Below are 21,761 nucleotides of genomic sequence, written 5' to 3' on the forward strand. Positions count from 1 at the left end.
TTGATAATGTGACTGGGTCTGCTTTTTGGGTTTCCCCAAGCACTGACTCTACCTGACCATCACTATTTGAATTGCAGTGGTGGTGAGATGAGGTACTTACATGGACCATCATTTCATCCTTAAGGTCCTCAATCAGTATCACGGCTTGAAGGCTGCCCATGAGTCTTTCCACTCTGGAGTTAATCAGGTGAGGGTGGCAATGTGTTGACTGGGGTTTCACTTAGATTAGATGTTCAGCCTCACCCCCAAACCTGGGAATGGGAGAGGAGGGGGAACATAAGTTCTGTCCAATTTCAGATCAATGACCTTGTGATATAAGCTTTTACATTTTAAAAAATGCTGGAAATACAGCAGCAGCTCTATCACCATCTGTTGAACAAGTCTGCTTTGGATGTGCTCTTCAGAAAGGAATATCAAAGGTGATCACGGCCTGTTGTAGTGTTAGGAAGAAGGGAAGTTGGGAGTGACAGAGACACCAGACACTCTAAATCAATGAAGATGCATTTAGGACCGATGCATGTCAAGAGAAGGTGGAAGATTATCACGTAAGCTTAAATTTATAAAAAGTGCTGACCTAGAACAACCAACAGCTAACATTGGAAAGATGGAAAGAATTTGAATATCAGTGAAGGGTGTTTACCTTGTTGCAGCTGAATGCTGGTGTGGAGCAGACTGGAGACTAGGGACTGGGGAGGGTTGGAGCGAAGTGGGACTGCAGTTGGACTGGTACCTGGTGCAGGCAGTCGGACCATGTGCTGAGCTGCTATTGTTGGAAACCCCATTACTGGACTGTAATGTCAATCCTTTAACAATGTTAAAGCTATTTTATTTTTAACTTATTTTTTAGACACTGTATGTAATGCTATTACTTTTCCTTTCTGTAAAAACTTTTCACTGTACATCTGAAAACAAAGGATATTCTATTATATTCAAAAAAAGGGATAGAATGACAAACCAAAAGAAAAATGCTGGAAAATCTCAGCAGGTCTGGCAGCATCTGTAAGGAGAGAAAACTGACCCTTTGTCACTGCGCAGGCGCAATGCTATGGCGCGCTGGCCGCTGGGAGTTGTAGTCCGGCTTTGTCCAGAGGTCTACCCGCAGGAATGGGAAGGCGGGCCGAGAGAACTACAGTTCCCAGAGTGCCGAGCGGCTGAGGAGGTTGCGGTGCAGCGCGAAGTTTGTGGCGGAGACTGGCTCCTGCTCTCTCCCTGTTTCTCCGGAGCTGCTCCCGCTCCGGCCTCAGGATGATCGTGGCCCCGGCGGCCGAGAGGAACAAGGAGCCGATCCTGGCTGTTATCCGGCAGCAGCTGAGCTCCCGAGGTCGGGCCCCTGCTCTGGCGCTGGAGTTAGCCTCAGGATCCGGGCAGCACCTGGTGCACTTCGCCCAGGCTCTGCCCAATGTGTTGTGGCAGCCGTCTGAGGTGGAGCCCCGGGCCCTGGAGAGGTGAGTCCTGCAGGGGGAAGGGGGAGAGAGTACAGGCCCACACTCAGAACCTGCCAGAGTTTCCAAACTGCAGTGTCCCGCTCTGATCATTATCAATCCCTCTGTCTGCTTCACCCTGTTCACCAACAATCCCTCTGTCTGCATCACCCTGTTCACCAACAATCCCTCTGTCTGCTTCACCCTGTTCACCAACAATCCCTCTGTCTGCTTCACCCTGTTCACCAACAATCCCTCTGTCTGCTTCACCCTGTTCACCAACAATCCCTCTGTCTGACAGTCACTCTGTTCACCAACAATCCCTCTGTCTGACAGTCACTCTGTTCACCAACAATCCCTCTGTCTGCATCACCCTGTTCACCAACAATCCCTCTGTCTGCTTCACCCTGTTCACCAACAATCCCTCTGTCTGCTTTACCCTGTTCACCAACAATCCCTCTGTCTGCTTCACCCTGTTCACCAACAATCCCTCTGTCTGACAGTCACTCTGTTCACCAACAATCCCTCTGTCTGACAGTCACTCTGTTCACCAACAATCCCTCTGTCTGCATCACCCTGTTCACCAACAATCCCTCTGTCTGCATCACCCTGTTCACCAACAATCCCTCTGTCTGCATTACCCTGTCCTGTTCACCAACAATCCCTCTGTCTGCATCACCCTGTTCACCAACAATCACTGTCTGCATTACCCTGTCCTGTTCACCAACAATCCCTCTGTCTGCACTCACCCTGTTCACCAACAATCCCTCTGTCTGACAGTCACCCTGTTCACCAATAATCACTGTCTGCATCACCCTGTTCACTAACAATCACTGTGTCGGCATCACCCTGTTCACCGATAATCACTGTCTCTGCACTCACCCTGTTCCTACACACTGTCCACAGTCTCTCTGTGTGTCTGCATTCACCCTGTTCATGGAATTGTCAACAGTGTCTGCATTCACCCTGTTCCTGGACACTGTCTGCAGTGTCTGCATTCATCCTGTTCCTGGACACTGTGTATAATCTCTCAATATGCACGCACTCTGTTCCTGGACGTTCTCACCCTGTGTATCTAGAGTCACCCTGTTCCTGGACACTGCCTACAATCTCTCTGTGTCTAGACTCACTCTGTTTGTAGACACTGTGTCTCTACATTCACTCCATGGCTCTACAGTCACTCTGTCCTTGACACTCTATAATCTATCAGTTTGCCTACATTCACCCTGTTCCTAGACACTGTCTGTAATCTCTCTGTGTGTTTACATTTACCCTGTTGCCAAACACTGTCTACAGTCTTTCTGTAGTCTGCAGTCACCTTGTTCATGAACATTTATTGCAGTCACCCTGTTCTAGTATGCTGTCCATGTCTCTCTGTCTGCAGTCACTTTGTTCCTGGGCATTGCCTACAGTCTCCCTGTGACTGAAATCACTGGTTATCTACATCAGAAGTCACACAACACCAGGTTATAGTCCAACACGTTTATTTGAAACCACAAACTTTTGGAGCGTTGCTCCATGAACGAGCAGTGCTCCAATGATTTCAAATAAACCTGTTGGTGTTGTGGGACTTCTGACATTGTCTACCCCAGTCCAACACCAGCACCTCCACATCTGTTTATCTACAGTCACCCTGTTCCTGGACGTTGACTAAACTCTGTCTGCCTTATCCCATTCCTGAACATTGTCTGCCGTCAATCTGTGCATGTGCAGTCTCCCTGTTCCTGGACACTGTCTCCAGTCTCTTTGTGTGTCTACACTCAACCTGTTCCTGGACACTGTCTACAGTCTCTCTGTCTGTCTGCAGTTACCCTGTTCCTGGACAATGTCTCCACAGTCACTTTGGTCCTGGATATCTTCTGTGTCCCCAGATGCTGTGCCCTCTACAGTTACTCAGAGTGCCATCAGCTATTCCATTTCTGGGTCATCACTCCACATCACAGCCACTCTGTGTCAACTGCGCTCTGGTCATCAATATTCACCACATTTGTCTATTGTCCCTGATCGTCGATGGTTACTCTGTTCATTCATATTTAATACATTTGTCAGTAGTCACATTGTTTGTCAATAGTCACTCAGTTTAATTAATCTTTTAGTCACTTCTTTCATGAGTAGTTCCTGCATTTGGTAATGGCCATTTTGCTTTAAGTGAACTCATTCACTCAGCTGAAACATTGGTGAGTCATCCGTTCGAATTTGGAGCTGTTCCAATGCTGATTTGTGTACTTAGCATGTCAATATGCAGTGTTACTTTCTGTCTCTAAAAATTCAGAAATTTAATTGTCCATGACAGTTCAAATTGAAATGAACCCAGGGCAACCTCCCGAAAAAAAATTATGTGTACTGCTGCTGGTCCCTTCTAGGTCATCAAGTATTGTCGTGTAGAGCTGATATACAGCTCTGAGCTTATTCCTTTATTTTGAGGAAAAGTGATTAAAACTTGGGAATAACTAGAATCCGGCAAAAAGGATCTGATGCAGCTCAACTAAACTGGATCACAAGTTGTAAATGATTAGCCAGAGGCTGGTGATTTAGCAGTGATACTGTGTAACTATTCTGCAAATCAATGATATATCATTTGTGTTGTGTATAGATTGCAGAAGAGCTACAAAATTCCTGTTGACCTTTGGGTTACTAGTTTACTGTGCATAGCCGAATGACTAGTTTCTTGCTGTCAAGGTAAAGGCCTGGAGGCTACTCTCCATCATGTTGTTTGTGGCACTACCCCTAAGCTAAATAGGATCTGTTTTGAACAGACAAAGCAACTCAAAACTAGGTATCCAGGAAGTGCTGAGGGCCATCAGCAACAGCAGAATTTGTATTCAACCACCAACCTCTAACCTCATGGCCCAAAATATCTCCCACTCCAACATTACGACCGAGCCAGTTGTCCAGATGCTATTAAGTTTGCTGAGTGGTGTTGGAGTTATACCCATGCAGACAAATGGAGAGTATTTCATCACACTCCTGACTTGTGTCTTACAGATGGTAGACAAGCTTTGGTGGGGTCCGGATGTGAGTTACTTGCTGCTGAATTCCCAGCCTCTGACCTGCTGTTCTAGCCATCGTAAAAAGGTAGAGAGTGTGGTGCTGGAAAAGCACAGCAGGTCAGACAGCATCCGAGGAGCAGGAGAATTGATGTTTAGGGCATAAGCCCTTCATCAGGAATCCTCCTGCTCCTTGGATGCTGCCTGACCTGCTGTGCTTTTCCAACACCACACTTTAGACTCTGATCTCCAGCATCCGCAGTTCTTACTTTCTCCCACTGCAAACAGCTAGTCCAGTTTAGTTTCTGGTCAATGGTTATACCCAGGGAGCTGATAATAGGGAATTCAGGCCATTGTAGCATGATCAGGAAATCAACAGGAGATATTAAATTCTCATTTATGATATTTTACTTGGCATTAAGTGGCATGAATGTTACTGTTACAGTGATGTCTAAAATGGCTGATGCATGCAATTCAAGAAAGGATCACTTAATCTGATAAAAATATTTCTATAATATGCTTACTTGTGTTTCAAAACATTTGCCACCATTTGAAATCATTTTGGTCAATTCAGTTGCAAATCATGATTACTGACATGCTGCAAAATTTCTTTTGGGCAGAGTATTATTGCAGTGCACCTTCGAACGATGTAATTGTGTTCTGTCTGACTACATGTTTGAAATGTTCACAATAAATGAGACAAGGGATCAGCTGTATCTCCTGATGAACCGCATCATGAAATAGAATGGTCTGAATTAAATCTCTCTTCTCTGCAACATACAAATATTCATAAATAAAAAAGATTGAGAGGGCATAGATTTAAAGTGATGTGCATATGAAGCAAGGATGAAATGAGGAACTTTTTCACTTAGTGAGTATTTAGGATGTGGAATGTATATGTGATGGAGGCAGGTTCCATTCAGGAGAGGCATTAGATGATTATTTGTACTGTAATGGTGTGTGGGGATACGAGGTATAGGCAGGAGATTGGCACTAGAGGATAGAACCGGTGCAGGCAAGACGGGGTGAATGGCCTCCAAAGGCACCATAACAATTCTGTGAATCCTTGCAGGGAATCCTCTCCACTCTGCTTCATGAGGGAATGTTCAAGAATGGGCCAGGGCTGGGCCAGAAACAATTGTGGAGGGCTTATGTTCTACTCCATTAGAAAATTCTCCCCAAAAAGGAGAATTGCCCGTCTTTAATCACATCCTGTGGAAGTAGCCAAAAAGATTGATGAGTGCAGAGCGCTAGATATTGTTTACATGGATTTTAGTAAAGTCTTTAATGAGATTCTGCATGGTAGACTAATTAGTAAAGTTGGATACACAATTGTTTTGACAGTATGAGGCAGACTGTGATGGTGAGGGTTGTTTTTCAGACTGGAGACCTGTGACCAGCAGTGTTCCACGGGGATTGGTACTGGATCCACTTTTGTTTGTCATTTATGATTTGATTTCATCCAAATGATTTGGGCTAAAGAGTGGCAGATAGAATTTAATTTGGATAAATGCGAGGTATTGCATTTTGATAAAACAAATAAGGGTAGGACTTTTACAATTAGGGCCCTGGGTAGTGTTGTAGAACAGAAAGACCTAAGGTACATAATTCTTGGCAATTTGCATCATAGGTAGACAGGGTAGTTAAGAAGGAGTTTAGCTCACTTGCATTCATTGCTTAGACCTTTGAATATAAGAGTTGGGACGTCATTTTGTGGTTGTACAGGACGTTGGTGAAGCCTCTTTTGGAGTACTATGTACAGTTCTGATTGTCCTGCTACAGGAAGAATATTATTAAATTGGTGAGGGGTCAGAAAATATTTTCCAGAATGTTGGGAATGGAAGATTTGAGTTATGAAAATAGGCTGGATAGGCCTATATAACTGTAAGACACTATGACCCCTGTGCCCTGCTACCTCTGATTCCCAGCCCCATCCTGATATGTATTGCCTTTCACCCAGTGACATAATTGCTTATTAACTTTCAAGGCAGATGGTTGTGTAACCCAGAGGACCAGACCAAAAGTTTTGGAGTCATGGGTTCAAATTCCACCATGGCAACTGTGAGAATTTAAATTCAATGAATCAATCTGGAATTGATAGTTAATCTCCGATAAGGCATAGCAACCCATTCAGTTCAGGCGCAGTTAGGGGATGGTTAGCAAATACTGGTTTAACCAGCAACACTTACATCTGTGAAATAATAAAGAAAGAAAATTAAATCTACGAAAATACCAGATGTCAGGAAAAAAATTGCAATGTATCGTCTTTTCTCCAGGTGATGTTTTATTTATTTACTTGTGAGGTGCATCATGGTGCTTACCCTGCTGTAGAGAAATTATTTTGTCAGGTTATGTTTAAGTTTCTTCCGAAGGTTCTGACATTGATTGATTGAGTTAAAATGACACTAATACATCAGTCCATTTCAGAGCTCTTTTGTTATTCATCGCATACATAGTGTTCCAGCTAGCAGCCATTTGTAACTTTCATCTTTTTTCATTATAAAAAATCAAGATGAATAATGTTACTCGTACGTATATATGTGGGCAAGGAACAGTGATGAAGTGAGGACATTTTTAATGAATATTTTACTCGATAACGATAATTTTTGTACGATTCTGCTTTGTGACGGCTGTGCATTTGATATTGTTCTCTTGAGATACTCGTTTGGCTTCTGGTGAGTCTCTTATTTTTTGAGTCAAAAATGTCTTCAGTGCCAGACCTTGTTCCATTCAAAATTATTCTGATCTGATTACTTCTCTATCTGCTTTAATTTTGTGTTTTATTTTGTCAAACAAGCAAGAAACAAAGCTAAGGTTTTGAAGGGTATCTTCTATAATTGTGACAATAATTTAGTTTTAATATTATGAGTATACAGCTTCACTAAACCAAATACTTGGGTGATCACTTTGTGGAGAAAGTGAGGACTGCAGATGCTGGAGATCAGAGCTGAAAATGTGTTGCTGGAAAAGCGCAGCAGGTCAGGCAGCACCCAAGGAACAGGAGAATCGACGTTTCGGGCATCAGCCGGATTCCTGAAGAAGGGCTGATGCCCGAAATGTCGATTCTACTGCTCCTTGGATGCTGCCTGACCTGCTGCGCTTTTCCAGCAACACATTTTCAGCTCTGATCACTTTGTGGCACTCGTCTATTAACTCCACAATAGTGTTCCTGAACTTTCTGTAGTGATTGTAATAAGGTCAGCCAAATGCACCTCATAAAATATAAGTTCCCTGATTGGGGCTATTAACTGGTTCTGACCAGGGAGCCATGATATAAACAGGAGTGTCAGACATCCTGGTCACTCTGACAACTGGCTCTGAGAGAACTGGATCAGAGTCAAGGACTCTCCACCTGTAAATAAGCAGCGACAAGGTGATGGGATATAGGCCTCTGTGGAGTTATTTCATTTTCTATTTCCTGTACCTGTCTGTCCAATTCCTTCTCAGACCCCACCCTCTTAGACCATAAGACATAGAACCAGGCCACACAGCCAATCAAGTCGGCTCTGATAATCCTCAACCCAACTTTCCTGCCTTTGCATTATAACCCTTGAGCTCCTTACATTTGGTTATCTCAGCCTTGAACATAATTAATGACCCAGCCTTGATAGCCCTATGTGATAAGGAATGCCACAGTTACACAGCTCTCCAGGAGAAGAAATTGCTGCTTATCTCTGTTTTAAATGTGTGACCCCTTATTCTCAGATTATGCTGTATGGGCCTAGATTCTCCCAATAGAGGAAACAACCTTTCTGCATTCACCCTGTCAAGTCCTCTCAGAATCTTGTGTGTTTCAATAAGGTCACCTCTCCTTCTATATCCCAATGAGTACGGACCAAACCTACTCAACCACTCCTCGTAAGACAGTCCGTTCATACTTGATATCAGCCAAGTGAACCTTCTCTGGATTGCTTACAATGTCAATATATCTTTCCTTAAGTAAGGGGCCCGATTGCCTACCAATGCCTTGTATAGTTTTAGCAAAACCTCCCTATTTATTCTTCATTCCCTTCAAAGGCCAACATTCCATTCACCTTTCCTATTAGTCACTGAATTTGGATGCCTTCACCATTTAAATAATATTTAGCTCCCCTATTCTTCCTGCCAAAATGCAAATTGTGACATTTCCCCACATTATATTCCATCTGCCAAGTTTTTGCCCACTCACCTAGTCGCTCAATAACAATGTTCCAATGAAGCTCCACACCACCTCAGCTTCGATTTAGACACTATTTAGCTTTCTGGACTCAGTCTGGAGTTCAACAATTTCATATCCTATCCGATGCCTTATTTTTTACCAGAGATATTGATGACCTTTTTCCTGTTTATACCTACTCTAGAGTCAGCTTTAATGCCTATTTATCACCTTTTTACTGGATCCATTAAACCTTGCCTATCTCTCTTGCCTTGTCTACCATTGACATTTCTTTTCATTGGTCATCTCCTCCACTCTTCCCTGTCTTTGTTCTCAATCAACAACCTATTACATCTCTAATGTTTCCCAGTTCTGATGAAAGGTCAATGACCTGAAGAACTAATTCTGTTTCTGTCACAATTTTCTGTTAAATGCCTATAAAAGCTTGTACTTTAATGTTTTTTGTGTGTAAGTAAGGGAGGTGATGGCCTGGTGATATTATCGCTAGAATATTGACCCAGTGTAATGTTCTGGGGACCTATGTTCAAATTCTACCATAGCTGATGGTGCAATTTGAATTATAAAAATCTGGAATTAAAAGTCAAGTTATGACCAGGAGACCATTGTTGTTGTCGGAAAAAATTCATCTGGTTCATCTAATGCCTTTTACAGAAGGAAATCTGCTCTCCTTATCTAGTCTGGCCAACATGTGACTCTAGATCTGCAACAATTTAGTGGAAACTTAACTGCCCTATGGGCAATAAATGCTGGTCGCGATACCCACTGCCTGTAAAAAGTGGATGTATCTAAAGTATTGCTCCCTGAGAAATACTTGCTTTGGAACATATTCATTTTAATCAATGAATCCACTTGCAGATTGTGGGAATTAATGCAAACCTGCCTCTAATCTGTTCTCCACACTGACCCACTCATTGTCTTGATGAGAAATGAATACGTTAATTGTTTATACTGAATTTGCAACAAACTTCAAATTATCTCACAAAATTGTAGGTGAGAGAGTTGAAGTAATTTATAAGTGCTGAGCTGTTAATGTATCACCCAGTTTGAAGGAAAGCCCCAAGATAGAGATTTTTATCATTAGAATTTATTAGAAAATTATATCATCGCTGGCTTTGCTTTTATAATTGATAATTAAGAACAGTTTTTAAAAAGCAGTTATTGCAAGTATCACTTATGTTAATACCCTGGCAGGTCCATTGCAAATGATTGAAAAATTATCCTTAGGGATGTAGAATAATTATTCCAAGCCTAATGTTCAAATGTTGCAGGTCTGCAATATAATTATTTAATAAGGGCTCCTGTGACACAGTGGTGGTGTCCCAAACTTTGTGCGGGAAAGCCTGGGCTCAAGTCCCACCTGCTTTGGATGCATGTCAAAACACTGCTGTACAGGTTGATTAAAAATATGTGTAATGATTTAGTAGAGGGAACGAAGGGAGCAGTAAATTCAATTAACTGAATTATATAGAGAATGGATTTGGGGAAGATATTTAAGTGAGGTAGGTGCAAGGTTAAGGCAGTGTCCTAGACTAAGGGGAAGTCACTGCGAATTGAAACAATGAATCTATAGAATGACCACATTGTTGCATGAATGATAGCACTTTAACAAGAAACTCAAGAAATGCTTTAAAGTTACAAGTATCAAGCAAAATGTATCAACTTCATACCCTCACAACTTCCTGCGTTAATGTCCAGAAGAGAAAAATCAACATTATTAATGGTAAATCGGCAGCAATGTGCATTTAATGAGGACAATATGGGTTCAATCCCTGGAACGGCTGAGGTTACCATTAAGGACTCTCATTTTCAACCACTCTCCTTACCTGAGGCATGGTGACCTTCACATTAAATCATCATTGGTCATCTGTCTCTAATGAGAAAGCAACCCTAATGTCTGATAAGACCGAACCAATTTTACCTTTGTTATGGAATATACTAACAAAAACAGGCTATTGACCTAACTAGTCCGTGCCTTGCCATGGTCTCATGGTGTTGCTTCAATGATCTTCCAAGGAATTACTTGCAGACCAAAGAAAAAATCTTGCAACCTGTAATCATGTCTCTGCTGTTATCCAAACACAGCTGATTTCGTTTTTTGGGTATGTTTGCTTTACACTGCCTTTTCCTTTAGTGTTATTTTAGTTTTTAAGTGTTTACATTAGATTCCCTACAGTATGGAAACAGGCCCTTCGGCCCAACAATCCACACCAACCCTCCGAAGAGCAACCTACCCAGACCCCATTCCCCTACATTTACCCCTGACTAATGCACCTAACACTATGGGCAATTTAGCATGGTCAATTCACCTGCACATCTTTGGACTGTGGGAGGAAACCGGAGCACCCAGAGGAAACCCACGCAGACACGGGGAGAACGTGCAAACTCCACACAGCCAGTTGCCCGAGGCAAGAATTGAACCTGAGTCCCTGGCGCTGTGAGGCAGCAGTGCTAACCACTGAGTCCACTGTTTGCAATCAGTTGGTCAAGAAGCTAATACAACTATTGTTATTATTGGGAAATTGGAATACATTGCGTGACCTTGATATCTTGTAAGTTGTTTATCTTGTTGGTTGCTGCATGATGGCTTTTCGTACTTGCCTTTATTTGAGTGAATTTGTATGCTTGACTTAATTGGCTCAATTAATCACCAAATGTGAAATGTGACAGCCATCAGTATGTGTGTTACATTTCAGAGAATGATGCAGACTTTGCTATGCATTTCACGTACGCACTAGATGCTATTTTGCTAATTGCTAAATTTGTGGGTCAGATTTGAGGTAGAGATGATTGTCTGAATGAATTGCTTGTGCATTTCTCGCTGTTTATTTTCTCAAATTATTGTCTTATTAAAAAGACTTGTCCTAAAATGGTTTAATTGTTTTCTTTTAGCATCTCGGCATATATTGCAGCAACGAAAGTGTCAAACGTAGAGCAGCCACTTAACATTGACTGTTCGCAGAGTTGGGAGACCTGGGGAGGATTGAAGCCAAATTCGTTTGATCTTATTGTAAATATTAACATGATTCACATCACAGAGATAAAGTGCACTGAGGTGAGAGTTCTGATCATTTGTGTGAATTCGCTGTGTTGGATCAGTTCTTTCCATTCCTAAAGAATCACATTGACCTGCATGTTCAAGACATCTGATGTTGAACAAGCAGCTAATCCAGACATTCAGTTGAACAATTAGAGTAAATGATGGACTGAAGTAAAGTTAAAATTGACTGCATGTCTATTATGGATAGGAAGGGCTTTTGCCTGAAATGTCGATTTTCCTGCTCCTCGGATGCTGCCTGACCTGCTGTGCTTTTCCAGCACCACTCTAATCTAGAGTCTGGTTTCCAGCATCTGCCGTCCTTGTTTTTACCTATGATGGATAGGACTCAAGTTTAATATTAATCAATAATCTCATGATTCGATTGCTTTCCCCTTAAATGTTCTAACTGTCCCAAAGAACTAAAGCTTTCCAATTCATTCTTTTGGTGTATCATCGATCAAAGTGTATTATAAAACATCAATTTAGGAATTTGTTAAATCTTTAATCTTGTTTAAAATTGAAAAAATGATGGATAGATATAAAACTGATCAGATGACTATTTTGGTAGCATTATCCAACCTTTCATGTAAATGACCAAAGTGATGATTACAACAAATGTATTTGTTCAGCACCTTTACCCTCCCTCAAGTTGCTTCACAGAATACTTGATCAGATACCACCTAAGAGTTCAGCTTGGGAGAGGCCCCAATGTCATGACTGAACTGAAAAATTCTGAAAAGACTTTTGAAGGTGAAGGCAGTAATAAGGCCAAAACAATCAGATGCAGAATTTCAGAGCGCAGCTTCACAATAACTGGAGGCAGTGTTATCTGTTGAAGACAGTGGAAACAGAGATGTTATCTGTGTTCAAAAGCACAAAGAGAGCAAGCTGAGGCATGAGATAAGATTCAGGAACAAAATGGCTTTAAGGAGTTGCTGAGTTGATTACTATGGGGATGTCAGCAGCAATTGAATGTCTTTTACTAATTTAGCTCCTTCTCATTACAGTAGTTGCTATGCAAATGTGGTTCCTCTCATGAGTTCCACAGTAAGCCTTTTCTCCTTTTTTTAAAGAAAACCGATCTTCTTTCCTCTTTTCAATGTTTGATATTGCCGACTGGATTTATTGAAGTCGAGTTCCAAAGTCATGTTCCACCTTCCAGTTCTCCATTCTTAACATGTTGCCCTAGATGCTGAGTACTGATAGACTGTTTAACCTTGGGAACATTGTAGTCAGTCCAGTCACCATTCGCAGTGATCATAGAGTGATGCTGCGCAGAAGGAGGCTAATTGGCTCTCCATGTCTGTGCACCTTTTTCAAGGAACAATCCACTTGATCCCACTGTTGTACTCTTCCACTGTCACTGGAATGAACTTCCTGAGGAAGTGGTGGATGTGGGCACAATTACAATATAAGTTACAATTATAATATAATTAGATAAGTACATGAATAAGAAAGATTTGGAGGGATATGCAACAGGAGCAGACAATTGGGATTAATTTAGTTTGGGATTATGTTAGACCTAGACTGATTGGACCAAAAGGTCTCTTTCTGTGCTGTATGACTCTATGATTCTCTGTGTTCATTCCATTATGCAGTTTTTTTTGAGTTACTATAACAACACCACCCATTCAGGCAGTGAGTTTCAAATCACAACAGTTCATTGTATTAGTATTTTATCTCCATGATACCTCCTAGTTCTTTTGGAAATTACCTTAATCTGCATCCCCTTGGTGCTGACCTTTCTGCTATTGGACGCAGTTTCTCCTTATTTATGGTTTACGTATTATTAAACCATTTGTAATAACCCCTTACCCTTCTGTTGCTGTGAGAAGATCAATCAAATTTTCTCTTGTCTTGACATTTAATCAAAGGCCTTCATTTCCGGTACCATTCTAGTAAATCACCCTGCATTCTGTCAGGCCCTTTCTGAAGACTAGTGGACAGAAATTGTCACAATATTCCAACTGAAACATAAACCTGTGCTCTTTATATAAAGGTTCAGTAATAATTTGCTTGCCCATGTAATGTTTATGTATACAGTCAGGAATTCCATTCATCTTACAGCAGCTAACTCGAGTTGTCCTGATGCCTTCAAAGATGTTTGTACATACAGCCCTCCTAGTCTTGCTCCGTTAGCATCTCCTTTTGAATTGTAATTTTTTTTTACATTGCCTTGTTCTGCATCACCTCACACATCTCAATGTTAAATTCATCTGTTTTGTGCTGCTCATTTCACCTGTTTGTTACTGTCTTCATCATGATATCCTACATTTAAAACATTGAACAATACAGCCTAGGAACGGGACCTTCAGCCCATGATGTTGTGCTGAAAATGACTCCAAATGAAACTAATTCCATCTACCTGCCCATGCTCCATATTGCTCCAAGCATTGCATATTCATGTGCTTGCCTAAAAGCTCATAAACACCCCAATGGTATCTACCTTCACCACTGTCCCTAGCAGCGCGTTCCAGACTGCTTCCACTGTCTAAAAACTTGCCCTTCACATCTCCTTTGAACTTGCCCCCCCCCCCTCACTTTAAATATGTGCCCTCTAGTATTGGACATTTCAACTCTGGGAAAAAGATTCTGACTGTCAACCCTATTTATGAATCTCACAATTTTATAGACTTCTATCAAGTCTCCCCTCAGCTCCGCCACAACCTGTTTTTCATACCCTCATACCATCTGATCTAGACAGCATCTTGCTAAACCACCTCTACACCCCTTCCATAGCCTCCACACCCTTCCTGTAATGTAGCAACCAGAATTGAATGCAATATTCTTAAGTGTAGCCTAGCCAAAGTCTTATAAAGCTGGAACATTACATCCTGACTCTATACTCGTTCCTCAACCAGTAAAAGCCAACCATGTCATACATCTTCTTTACCACCTTATCTACTTGTGTGTGGCTACTTTCAGGGAGCTATGGATTTGAACCCCAAGCTCCCTCTGGGATTTCTGAATTTTGAGTCTGCAGACTTACAAATTATCTGTTTTATTGTTTGGGGACCACAGGAGGCCCGAAGGACATTTGGGAATTAATTCCGTTTTTTATGATATTGAGCTTTCATTGTTTCTCGGTACTAATGCAAGCATAGTTGAAATGAGTGAACTCAGTTTCTCAATTCTATGGTGGGATTTATACAAAGACAAAGGAACTGGAAAAGATTATTCAGTTCCTCGAGATCAGGGCTTCCCAAAGTGGGGTATCAGGACTGCAAGTGGGCTTGTGAGTCAAAGGTTTGGGGTCACGATTCCTGGGGCAGCAATGGCCACTGTCCAGCTCCAACCAATTAACTACAGCTGTCCTTCCACTGTAACAGGCCTTGCCGAGGGGTCAGACCGTAAAACAGGGTCACACAGTGAAATACGTGCAAGGCACTGCTCTAGATTGTTCCGCAGTTCAATTACATATGTCAGCATCAAAATGCCATTTACTTGTCTTTAATCCACACTATTAGACTCAATTACTGAATAAAGTTCTTAACAATTTGGTCTTAGAAATTTCTATAAACCTAGCATTCAATGCTATTGGGAAAAGAAGACCCCATTTTCACCCCCATTGTGTGAAAAGGGCCTTTCTCATTTCCCATACAAACGGGTTGTATCTCAACTCACATGAAACTTCTCTTCTGTTTGGTCACCTACAGACCTCACGTTCCCTTTCCTACATTTTCTAACCTGACTTAACATTTGGTAATAATCCAAAATTTAATTTTACTATGCAGGTAACAAAATTTGTAATTTTGTTGCTGGGAGCCAGGATTCGTTCTCAGCACTTTCACCACACAAAATGTCGGTTCTCCTGCTCCTTGAAATGCTGCCTGACCTGCTGTGCTTTTCCAGCACCACATTGAACTTTTCACCCGAGTGGCAGGACAGACTGACAGTATTCTGCTGGAGCGAGTTTCAAGAGTTTCAGTGCCGGGAACGACTGCTCTCATCATTGGTTATGGATTTTTCCAATCATTGGGGGCAATGACTTCAATCTGAGTCAAAGGGACAAATACCTTGCAGCCAATCTCTTTGCTTCTTTAAATACCTTTCATTGGAAGCCCCGTGCTATCAAGGCTGAGCAAATTGGGTCCATATTCTTTGGGGTTGGGAGGACTGAGAGGTGATCTTGTTGAAGTAAGGTTTTGAAGGGGTTTGATCAGATAGATGCTGAGAGTTTGTGTCCACTGATGGTGGAATTGAAAACATGGGCAGTTTCAGAATAAGGATCCGATAATTTAGGACTGAGATGAAGAGAAATCACTCCAATCAAGGGGTTTTCTTCCTTTGGGTAGTGGATGCTCCAATGCTGAACATATTTAAGGTCAAGATATTTCTTGGTCTCTCAGGGTAGCAAGGGATATAAGGAATGGGTGGTAAAATGGACTTGAAGCCCAAGATCAGCCATGATTGAGGATAATGAATCGTGGAGCAGGCTTTAGGAACTGTACAGTCTGTTCCTGCATTCTTGTATTTGTTCTATCTTTAATGTTCCCCACTTTGCCATGAGCAAAACATTATTTATAATCTTCTCTTTTCTGCAGGGCCTGTTCAAAGGTGCTGGCCAATTGCTAAAACCAGAGGCCTTACTCATCACGTATGGCGTAAGTAATCCATTTCATTAGACTAGTTAACAATGGAATGATTTATTACCACCTTTCAGAACCAGCATTATTATATTAGGTTTTATATTCTTTTCCCTTCTCAGAGTAAAAGGAGAAAGTGAGGACTCCAGATACTGGAGAGTCAGAGTCACTTGAAAAATGTGGGCTGGAGAAAGCACAGCAGGCCAGGCAGCATGATGAAGGGCTTATGCCTGAAACATTGACTCTCCTCAGAGTTGTGCCAAGCCATTTGTTTTAGGAAAAGTAATGTGCAGTACTGCTCTCCAAACTGAAGGAAGGTTATCATACTCACATTGAAAACCTCGAAATGCATCCTTGAGTAACTTTTGAAGAAGAATCCTATCAGACTCAAAACCCTGGAGGCTATGACAATACAAGTGGATATCTAAATATTGCTTAAATGCTACTAGAGTTTCTGACTCAATCACCCTTTCAGACAGTGAGTTCCAGACTCCTCCAACCATTGGAGTGAAAATCTTACACCTCAGCTCTCCTCTTAGCCATCTACCTCTTACCCTAAACTGATGTTCCTTGGTTATTGACTCCTTTACTAAGACTAGGTGAAAGTGAGGACTGCAGAGGCTGGAGATCAGAGTCAAGATTTAGAGTGGTGCTGGAAAAGTACAGCAGGTCAGGCAGCATCCGAGGAGCAGGAGAATCGATGTTTCGGGCAGGAGCCCTTCATCAGGAATGAGGCTGGGAGCCTCCAAGGTGGAGAGATAAATGCCCTCCAATCTGGAGGCTCCCAGCCTCATTCCTGATGAAGGGCTCCTGCCCAAAACGTCGATTTTCCTGCTCCTCGGATGCTGCCTGACCTGCTGTGCTTTTCCAGCACAACTCTAATCTTGACTCCTTTACTAGGACCACAAGATAGGAGCAGAATTAGGCCACTCGGCCCATTGAGTCCGTTCTGCCTTCAATCACAGCTGATATGTTTCTCAACCCCATTCTCATGCCTTCTCCTTGTAAGCCTTGTTTCCCTTTCCAGTCTAGAGTCTATCTGCCTCTGTCTTAAATACATTCAATGACTTGGCCTCCACTGCTGTCTGCGGGAATAAGTTTCACAGATTCACATCCTCCGACTGAAGAAATTCCACCTCATCTCAATTCTAAAGGGTTGCCCGTTCCCTCTGAAACTATACCCTTAGGTCCTAGTCTCCCCTACTGGCAAAAGCATCTTCTCTATGTCTACCCTATCCAGGTCTCTCAGTATTTTGGATGTTTCAATCCGATTCCCTCCCCCCTCATCCTTCTAACTCGATCGAGTATAGACACAGATTTCTTAACCGCTCAACATATGACAAGCCCTTCATCCCTGTAATCATTCTTATAAACCTCCTCTGGACACCCTCCAATGCCAGCACATCCTTCCTTAGATAGGGGGCTCAAAACTGCTCACAATATTCTTAATGTGGTCTGACCAGATCTTTATACAGCCTCTACAGTACATCTCTGCTGCTGTATTTTAGCCATCATGAAACGAATGCTAACATTGTATTTGCCTTCCTAAATGCCAACTGAATCTGCATGTTAACTTTAAGAGGATTCTGAACTAGGACTCCCAAGTTCCTTTGCGCTTCAGATTTCTGAAACCTTTCCCCATTTGAAAAATAGTCTCTACCTCTATTCTTCTAACCACAGTGCATAATCTCATACATTTCCACATTATATTGCATCTGACACTTCTTTTCCCCCTCTCCTAACCTTCCCCTCTCCCTTCTGCAGCCTCTCTGCTTCTTCCTGTCCCTCCACCTATCTTTACATCATCTGCAATCTTAGCAACAAATCCCTCAGTTCCTTTGTCTGGATCGTTAATGTATGATGTGAATATTTCTGGCCATAACACTATGGAACCCAACTAGTTACTGGTTGCCATCCTGAAAAACACCTATTCTCTGCCTTCTGCCAGTTAGCCAATCCTCTATCAATCCCAGTACGTTGCCCCTAACACCATGGGGCCCTTATCTTATTTAGCAGCCTCCAATGCAGCAACAGCACAATGTCAAAGGCCTTCTGGAAATCCAAATAGATCACATCCTTTCCTGGCTCTCCTTTGTCTAACTTACTCACGACCTCCTCAAAGAGTTCTTACAGAGTTCTTACAGATGGATAGACTTGGCTTGTATTCACAGAAGAATCAGGAGCAAATTGATTGAAATATTACAATATTGAGGGATCTTGACAAAGGGAGACCTGGAAAGAATGTTTCCTCTTCTCGGATAATCAAGAACTAGGGGTCAATGTTTTAAAAATTCTGAGTCACCCTAACAGAGCACTGATGAGGCTTTTTGTTTTCCTCTCTCTGAGGGTCGTGAGTCTTTGGAACTCTTCCTGAAAAGATGCTGGAAGCAGAGTCCCCTAAGGAAGAGGTGAATGGATTGTTGTTGATCAAGGCAGAGAAAGGTTGTCCAAGGGCAGATGGGAATGTGGGTTTGAGGTTACATTCAAATCAGCCTTATCAAATCTTATTAAATGGTGAGCAGGCTCGTGGGGCTGAATGGTCTCCTGCATGTCCTTGTTCATGTGAGCCCCCAGTCTTCAGCCACAGAGGCTAAAGTGTTACTGCTGGGTCACACCTGAAACATTACACCAAATGCGGTACTGAGTAGTGACGCAGAGCAATGGTCACTCAACTAAATAAGGGTTTGAATGTCTTAGAGATGTACCTCCTGCGATTTCAGGGGAAGATGTTAGGTGTGAATGGAGGAAAAGTGGACTAAGGTGCTCTGGGGGAACAGACCCTGTAGAAGGCTGATGAAGGAGGGGAGGGGAGGGGAGGGGAGGGGAGTATGTGTCTGGTGGTGGCATCCTGCTAGAGGCTGTGGAATTGGAGTCCTATGATCCTTTGTATGGAACTGCTGGTGGGATGGAAAATAAAGATCGGGGACCCTATGCACGTTATGGGAGGGAAGACAAGAGGTGAGCGAAGTTTGGGAAATGGGTCAGACATGGCTAAGGACCCTGCAAACTATGCTGGTGGAGGAGAAAGGTGGACTTTTCTAAGGCCCCCTGTACAAGGTGGCATCATCAGAACAGATGTGACAGAGATGGAGAAACTGGGAGAATGGAATAGAGCCTTTACAGGAAGCAGGGTGTGAGGATGTATAGTCCAGGTAACCGTGGAGGTCATTGGGTTTGTAATGGATATCAGTGGTCAGCCTGTCCTCAGAAATGCAAGCAGAGATGTCGAGGAAGGAAAAGGAGGAGTCGGAGCTAGACCAGGTGAAAATGAGAGCAGGACTCTGTACAAAGTTCTGGTGTGGCCACATTTGGAGTATTGTGTACAGTTCTGGTCACCGCATTATAGGAAGGAGTGGAAGTTTTGTAAAAGGTTCACATGAGATTTAATAGGATGTTGCCTGGTATGGAGGGGAGGTCTTACAAGGAAAGGCTGTGGGATTTGAGGCTGTTTTTGTTAGAGAGAAGAAGGTTGAGAGGTGACTTAATTGAGATATTTAAGATAATCAGAGGGTTAGATACAGTGGATAGTGAGAGCCTTTTTCCTTGAATGGCGATGGCTAGCACAAGGGGACGTAGCTTTAAATTGAGGGGTGATAGATATGGGACAGATATCAGCGGTAGTTTCTTTACTCAGAGAGTAGTAGGGGCATGGAATGTCCTGCCTGCAACAGTAGTAAACTCACCAACTTTAAGAGCATTTAAATAGTCATTGGATAAACATATGGACAAGAATGGAATAGTATAGGTTAGATGGGCTTCAGATTGGGTCCACAGATCGGTGCAACATTGAGGGCCGAAGGGCCTGTACTTCGCTGTAATGTTCTATGTTCTTTCGATGGAAATTATAAGTGAAATTGATCAATGATGTCATTGATATACCAGAGAAAGCATCACAGGCAGGTGCTGAAATAGGACTGCAGTAAGGAATATTCCACGTACCCTTCACAAAGAGACACTCATAACTGGAGCTCATGTGGGTACCCATGGCCTCACCTTTGACCTGAAGAAAGTGGGAGGAGTTAAAGGGGAAGTTGTTCAGGGTGAGGACCAGCTTGGCCAGGCAGGGGAGGGTGGTGGTGGTAGATGGGGAAGATTCAAGCCTTCTTTTCAGGAAGAGATGGATAGCCCTGAGACCATCCTGATGGGGGAATGGATGGAAAAAGGGGTTGCATTTCCATGGTGAAGAGGAGATGGCTGGTGCCCATTAACCTGAAATTTTGTCACTGAAGTAAAGCATGAGAAGGAATGTGAAATTTTACCTTAAGCAGTATCCTCTGTGCAAGCATTGGCAGTGATGTATGATGGATCTGGTTGGTATTCCATTGCTGTTTGTTGGAGTTTTGTGGTGAGGCAGATTGGTTGCCATGTTTTCAGCGTTGCAGTAGTGACCACACTGACCTCAGTGATGGACTGTAAGGCACTTTAACACATCCTGAGATTGTGAATAGTGTTAGCATTCATGGAAGTATAACATAATGCTGCATATGCTGGATTTGTTTCCTGTCTCATGATGCAAGGCACTGGATGATTGTGTATATTGTTCACTTATTTTAAATACTGTAACTCTAGGCTTGGTTTACCCTATCCATGCCCCTCATAATGTTGTAAACCTCTATAAGGTCACCCCTCAGCCTCAGATGTTTCAGGGAAAACAACCCTAGCCTATTCAACCTCTCCCTATAGTTCAAATCCTCTAACCCTGGCAACATCCTCGTCAATCTTTTCTGAACCCTTTCAAGTTTCACAATATCCTTCCGATAGGAAGGAGACCAGAATTGCACGCAGTGTTCCAAAAATGGCCTAACCAATGTCCGGTACAGCCGCAACATGACCTCCCAACTCCTGTACTCAATACTCTGACCAATAAAGGAAAGCATACCATACGCCTTCTTCACTATCCTATCTACCTGTGACTCCACTTTCAAGGAGCTATGAACCTGCACTCCAAGGTCTCTTTGTTCAGCAACACTCCCTAGGACCTTACCATTAAGTGTATAAGTCCTGCTGTGATTTGTTTTCCTAAAATGCAGCACCTCACATTTATATAAATTCAACTCTATCTGCCACTCCTCAGCCCATTAGCCCATCTGATCAAGGGTGGTCTTCTTTGCTGTCCACTATACCTCCAATTTTGGTGTCGTCTGCAAATTTACTAACTATACCTCTTATGTTCACACCCAAATTATTTATATAAATGACAAAAAGTAGTGGATGCAACAACGATCCTTCATGACACCAGGTTATAGTCCAACAGGTTTGTTTGAAATCACAAGCTTTTGGAGTGCTTCACTTGATGAAGGAGCAGCGCTCTGAAAGCTTGTGATTTCAAATAAACCTGTTGGACTATAACTTGGTGTGGTGTATCTACTGATTTTGTCCACCACAGTCCAACACTGGCACCTCCACATCCTGACTCCTGGCATCCAATAATTTCCAAATTTCATGATAAAATGATCATATGAGAACAGAAAATTTTTTCATGGAAGGAGTGTTATGTTTGTATATTTGATTCAACATGGGTGTGAAAACTTCCAGTTTGTGTTTTAAAAAAGACTTCTGGTCATCTAGGGGATA

At 42.4% G+C, this 21,761-nt stretch overlaps 1 protein-coding gene across 1 annotated transcript in view; it reads left to right on the top strand.

Moving 5' to 3' along the window:
• Positions 1–1,139: 1,139 nt before the first annotated feature.
• The window catches only part of mettl26 (methyltransferase like 26), a 32,209-nt gene continuing 11,587 nt past the window's right edge, over positions 1,140–21,761 (top strand). The window contains exons 1-3 of the mRNA XM_072559467.1: positions 1,140–1,445; positions 11,454–11,616; positions 16,146–16,205. Coding sequence (XP_072415568.1) covers positions 1,246–1,445; positions 11,454–11,616; positions 16,146–16,205 — 423 coding nt within the window. The 5' untranslated portion in view covers positions 1,140–1,245. The remainder of the gene's footprint in view (positions 1,446–11,453; positions 11,617–16,145; positions 16,206–21,761) is intronic.

This window comes from Chiloscyllium punctatum, chromosome 40 (genome assembly GCF_047496795.1).
Source record: "Chiloscyllium punctatum isolate Juve2018m chromosome 40, sChiPun1.3, whole genome shotgun sequence".
NCBI classification, from domain to species: Eukaryota; Metazoa; Chordata; class Chondrichthyes; order Orectolobiformes; family Hemiscylliidae; genus Chiloscyllium; species Chiloscyllium punctatum.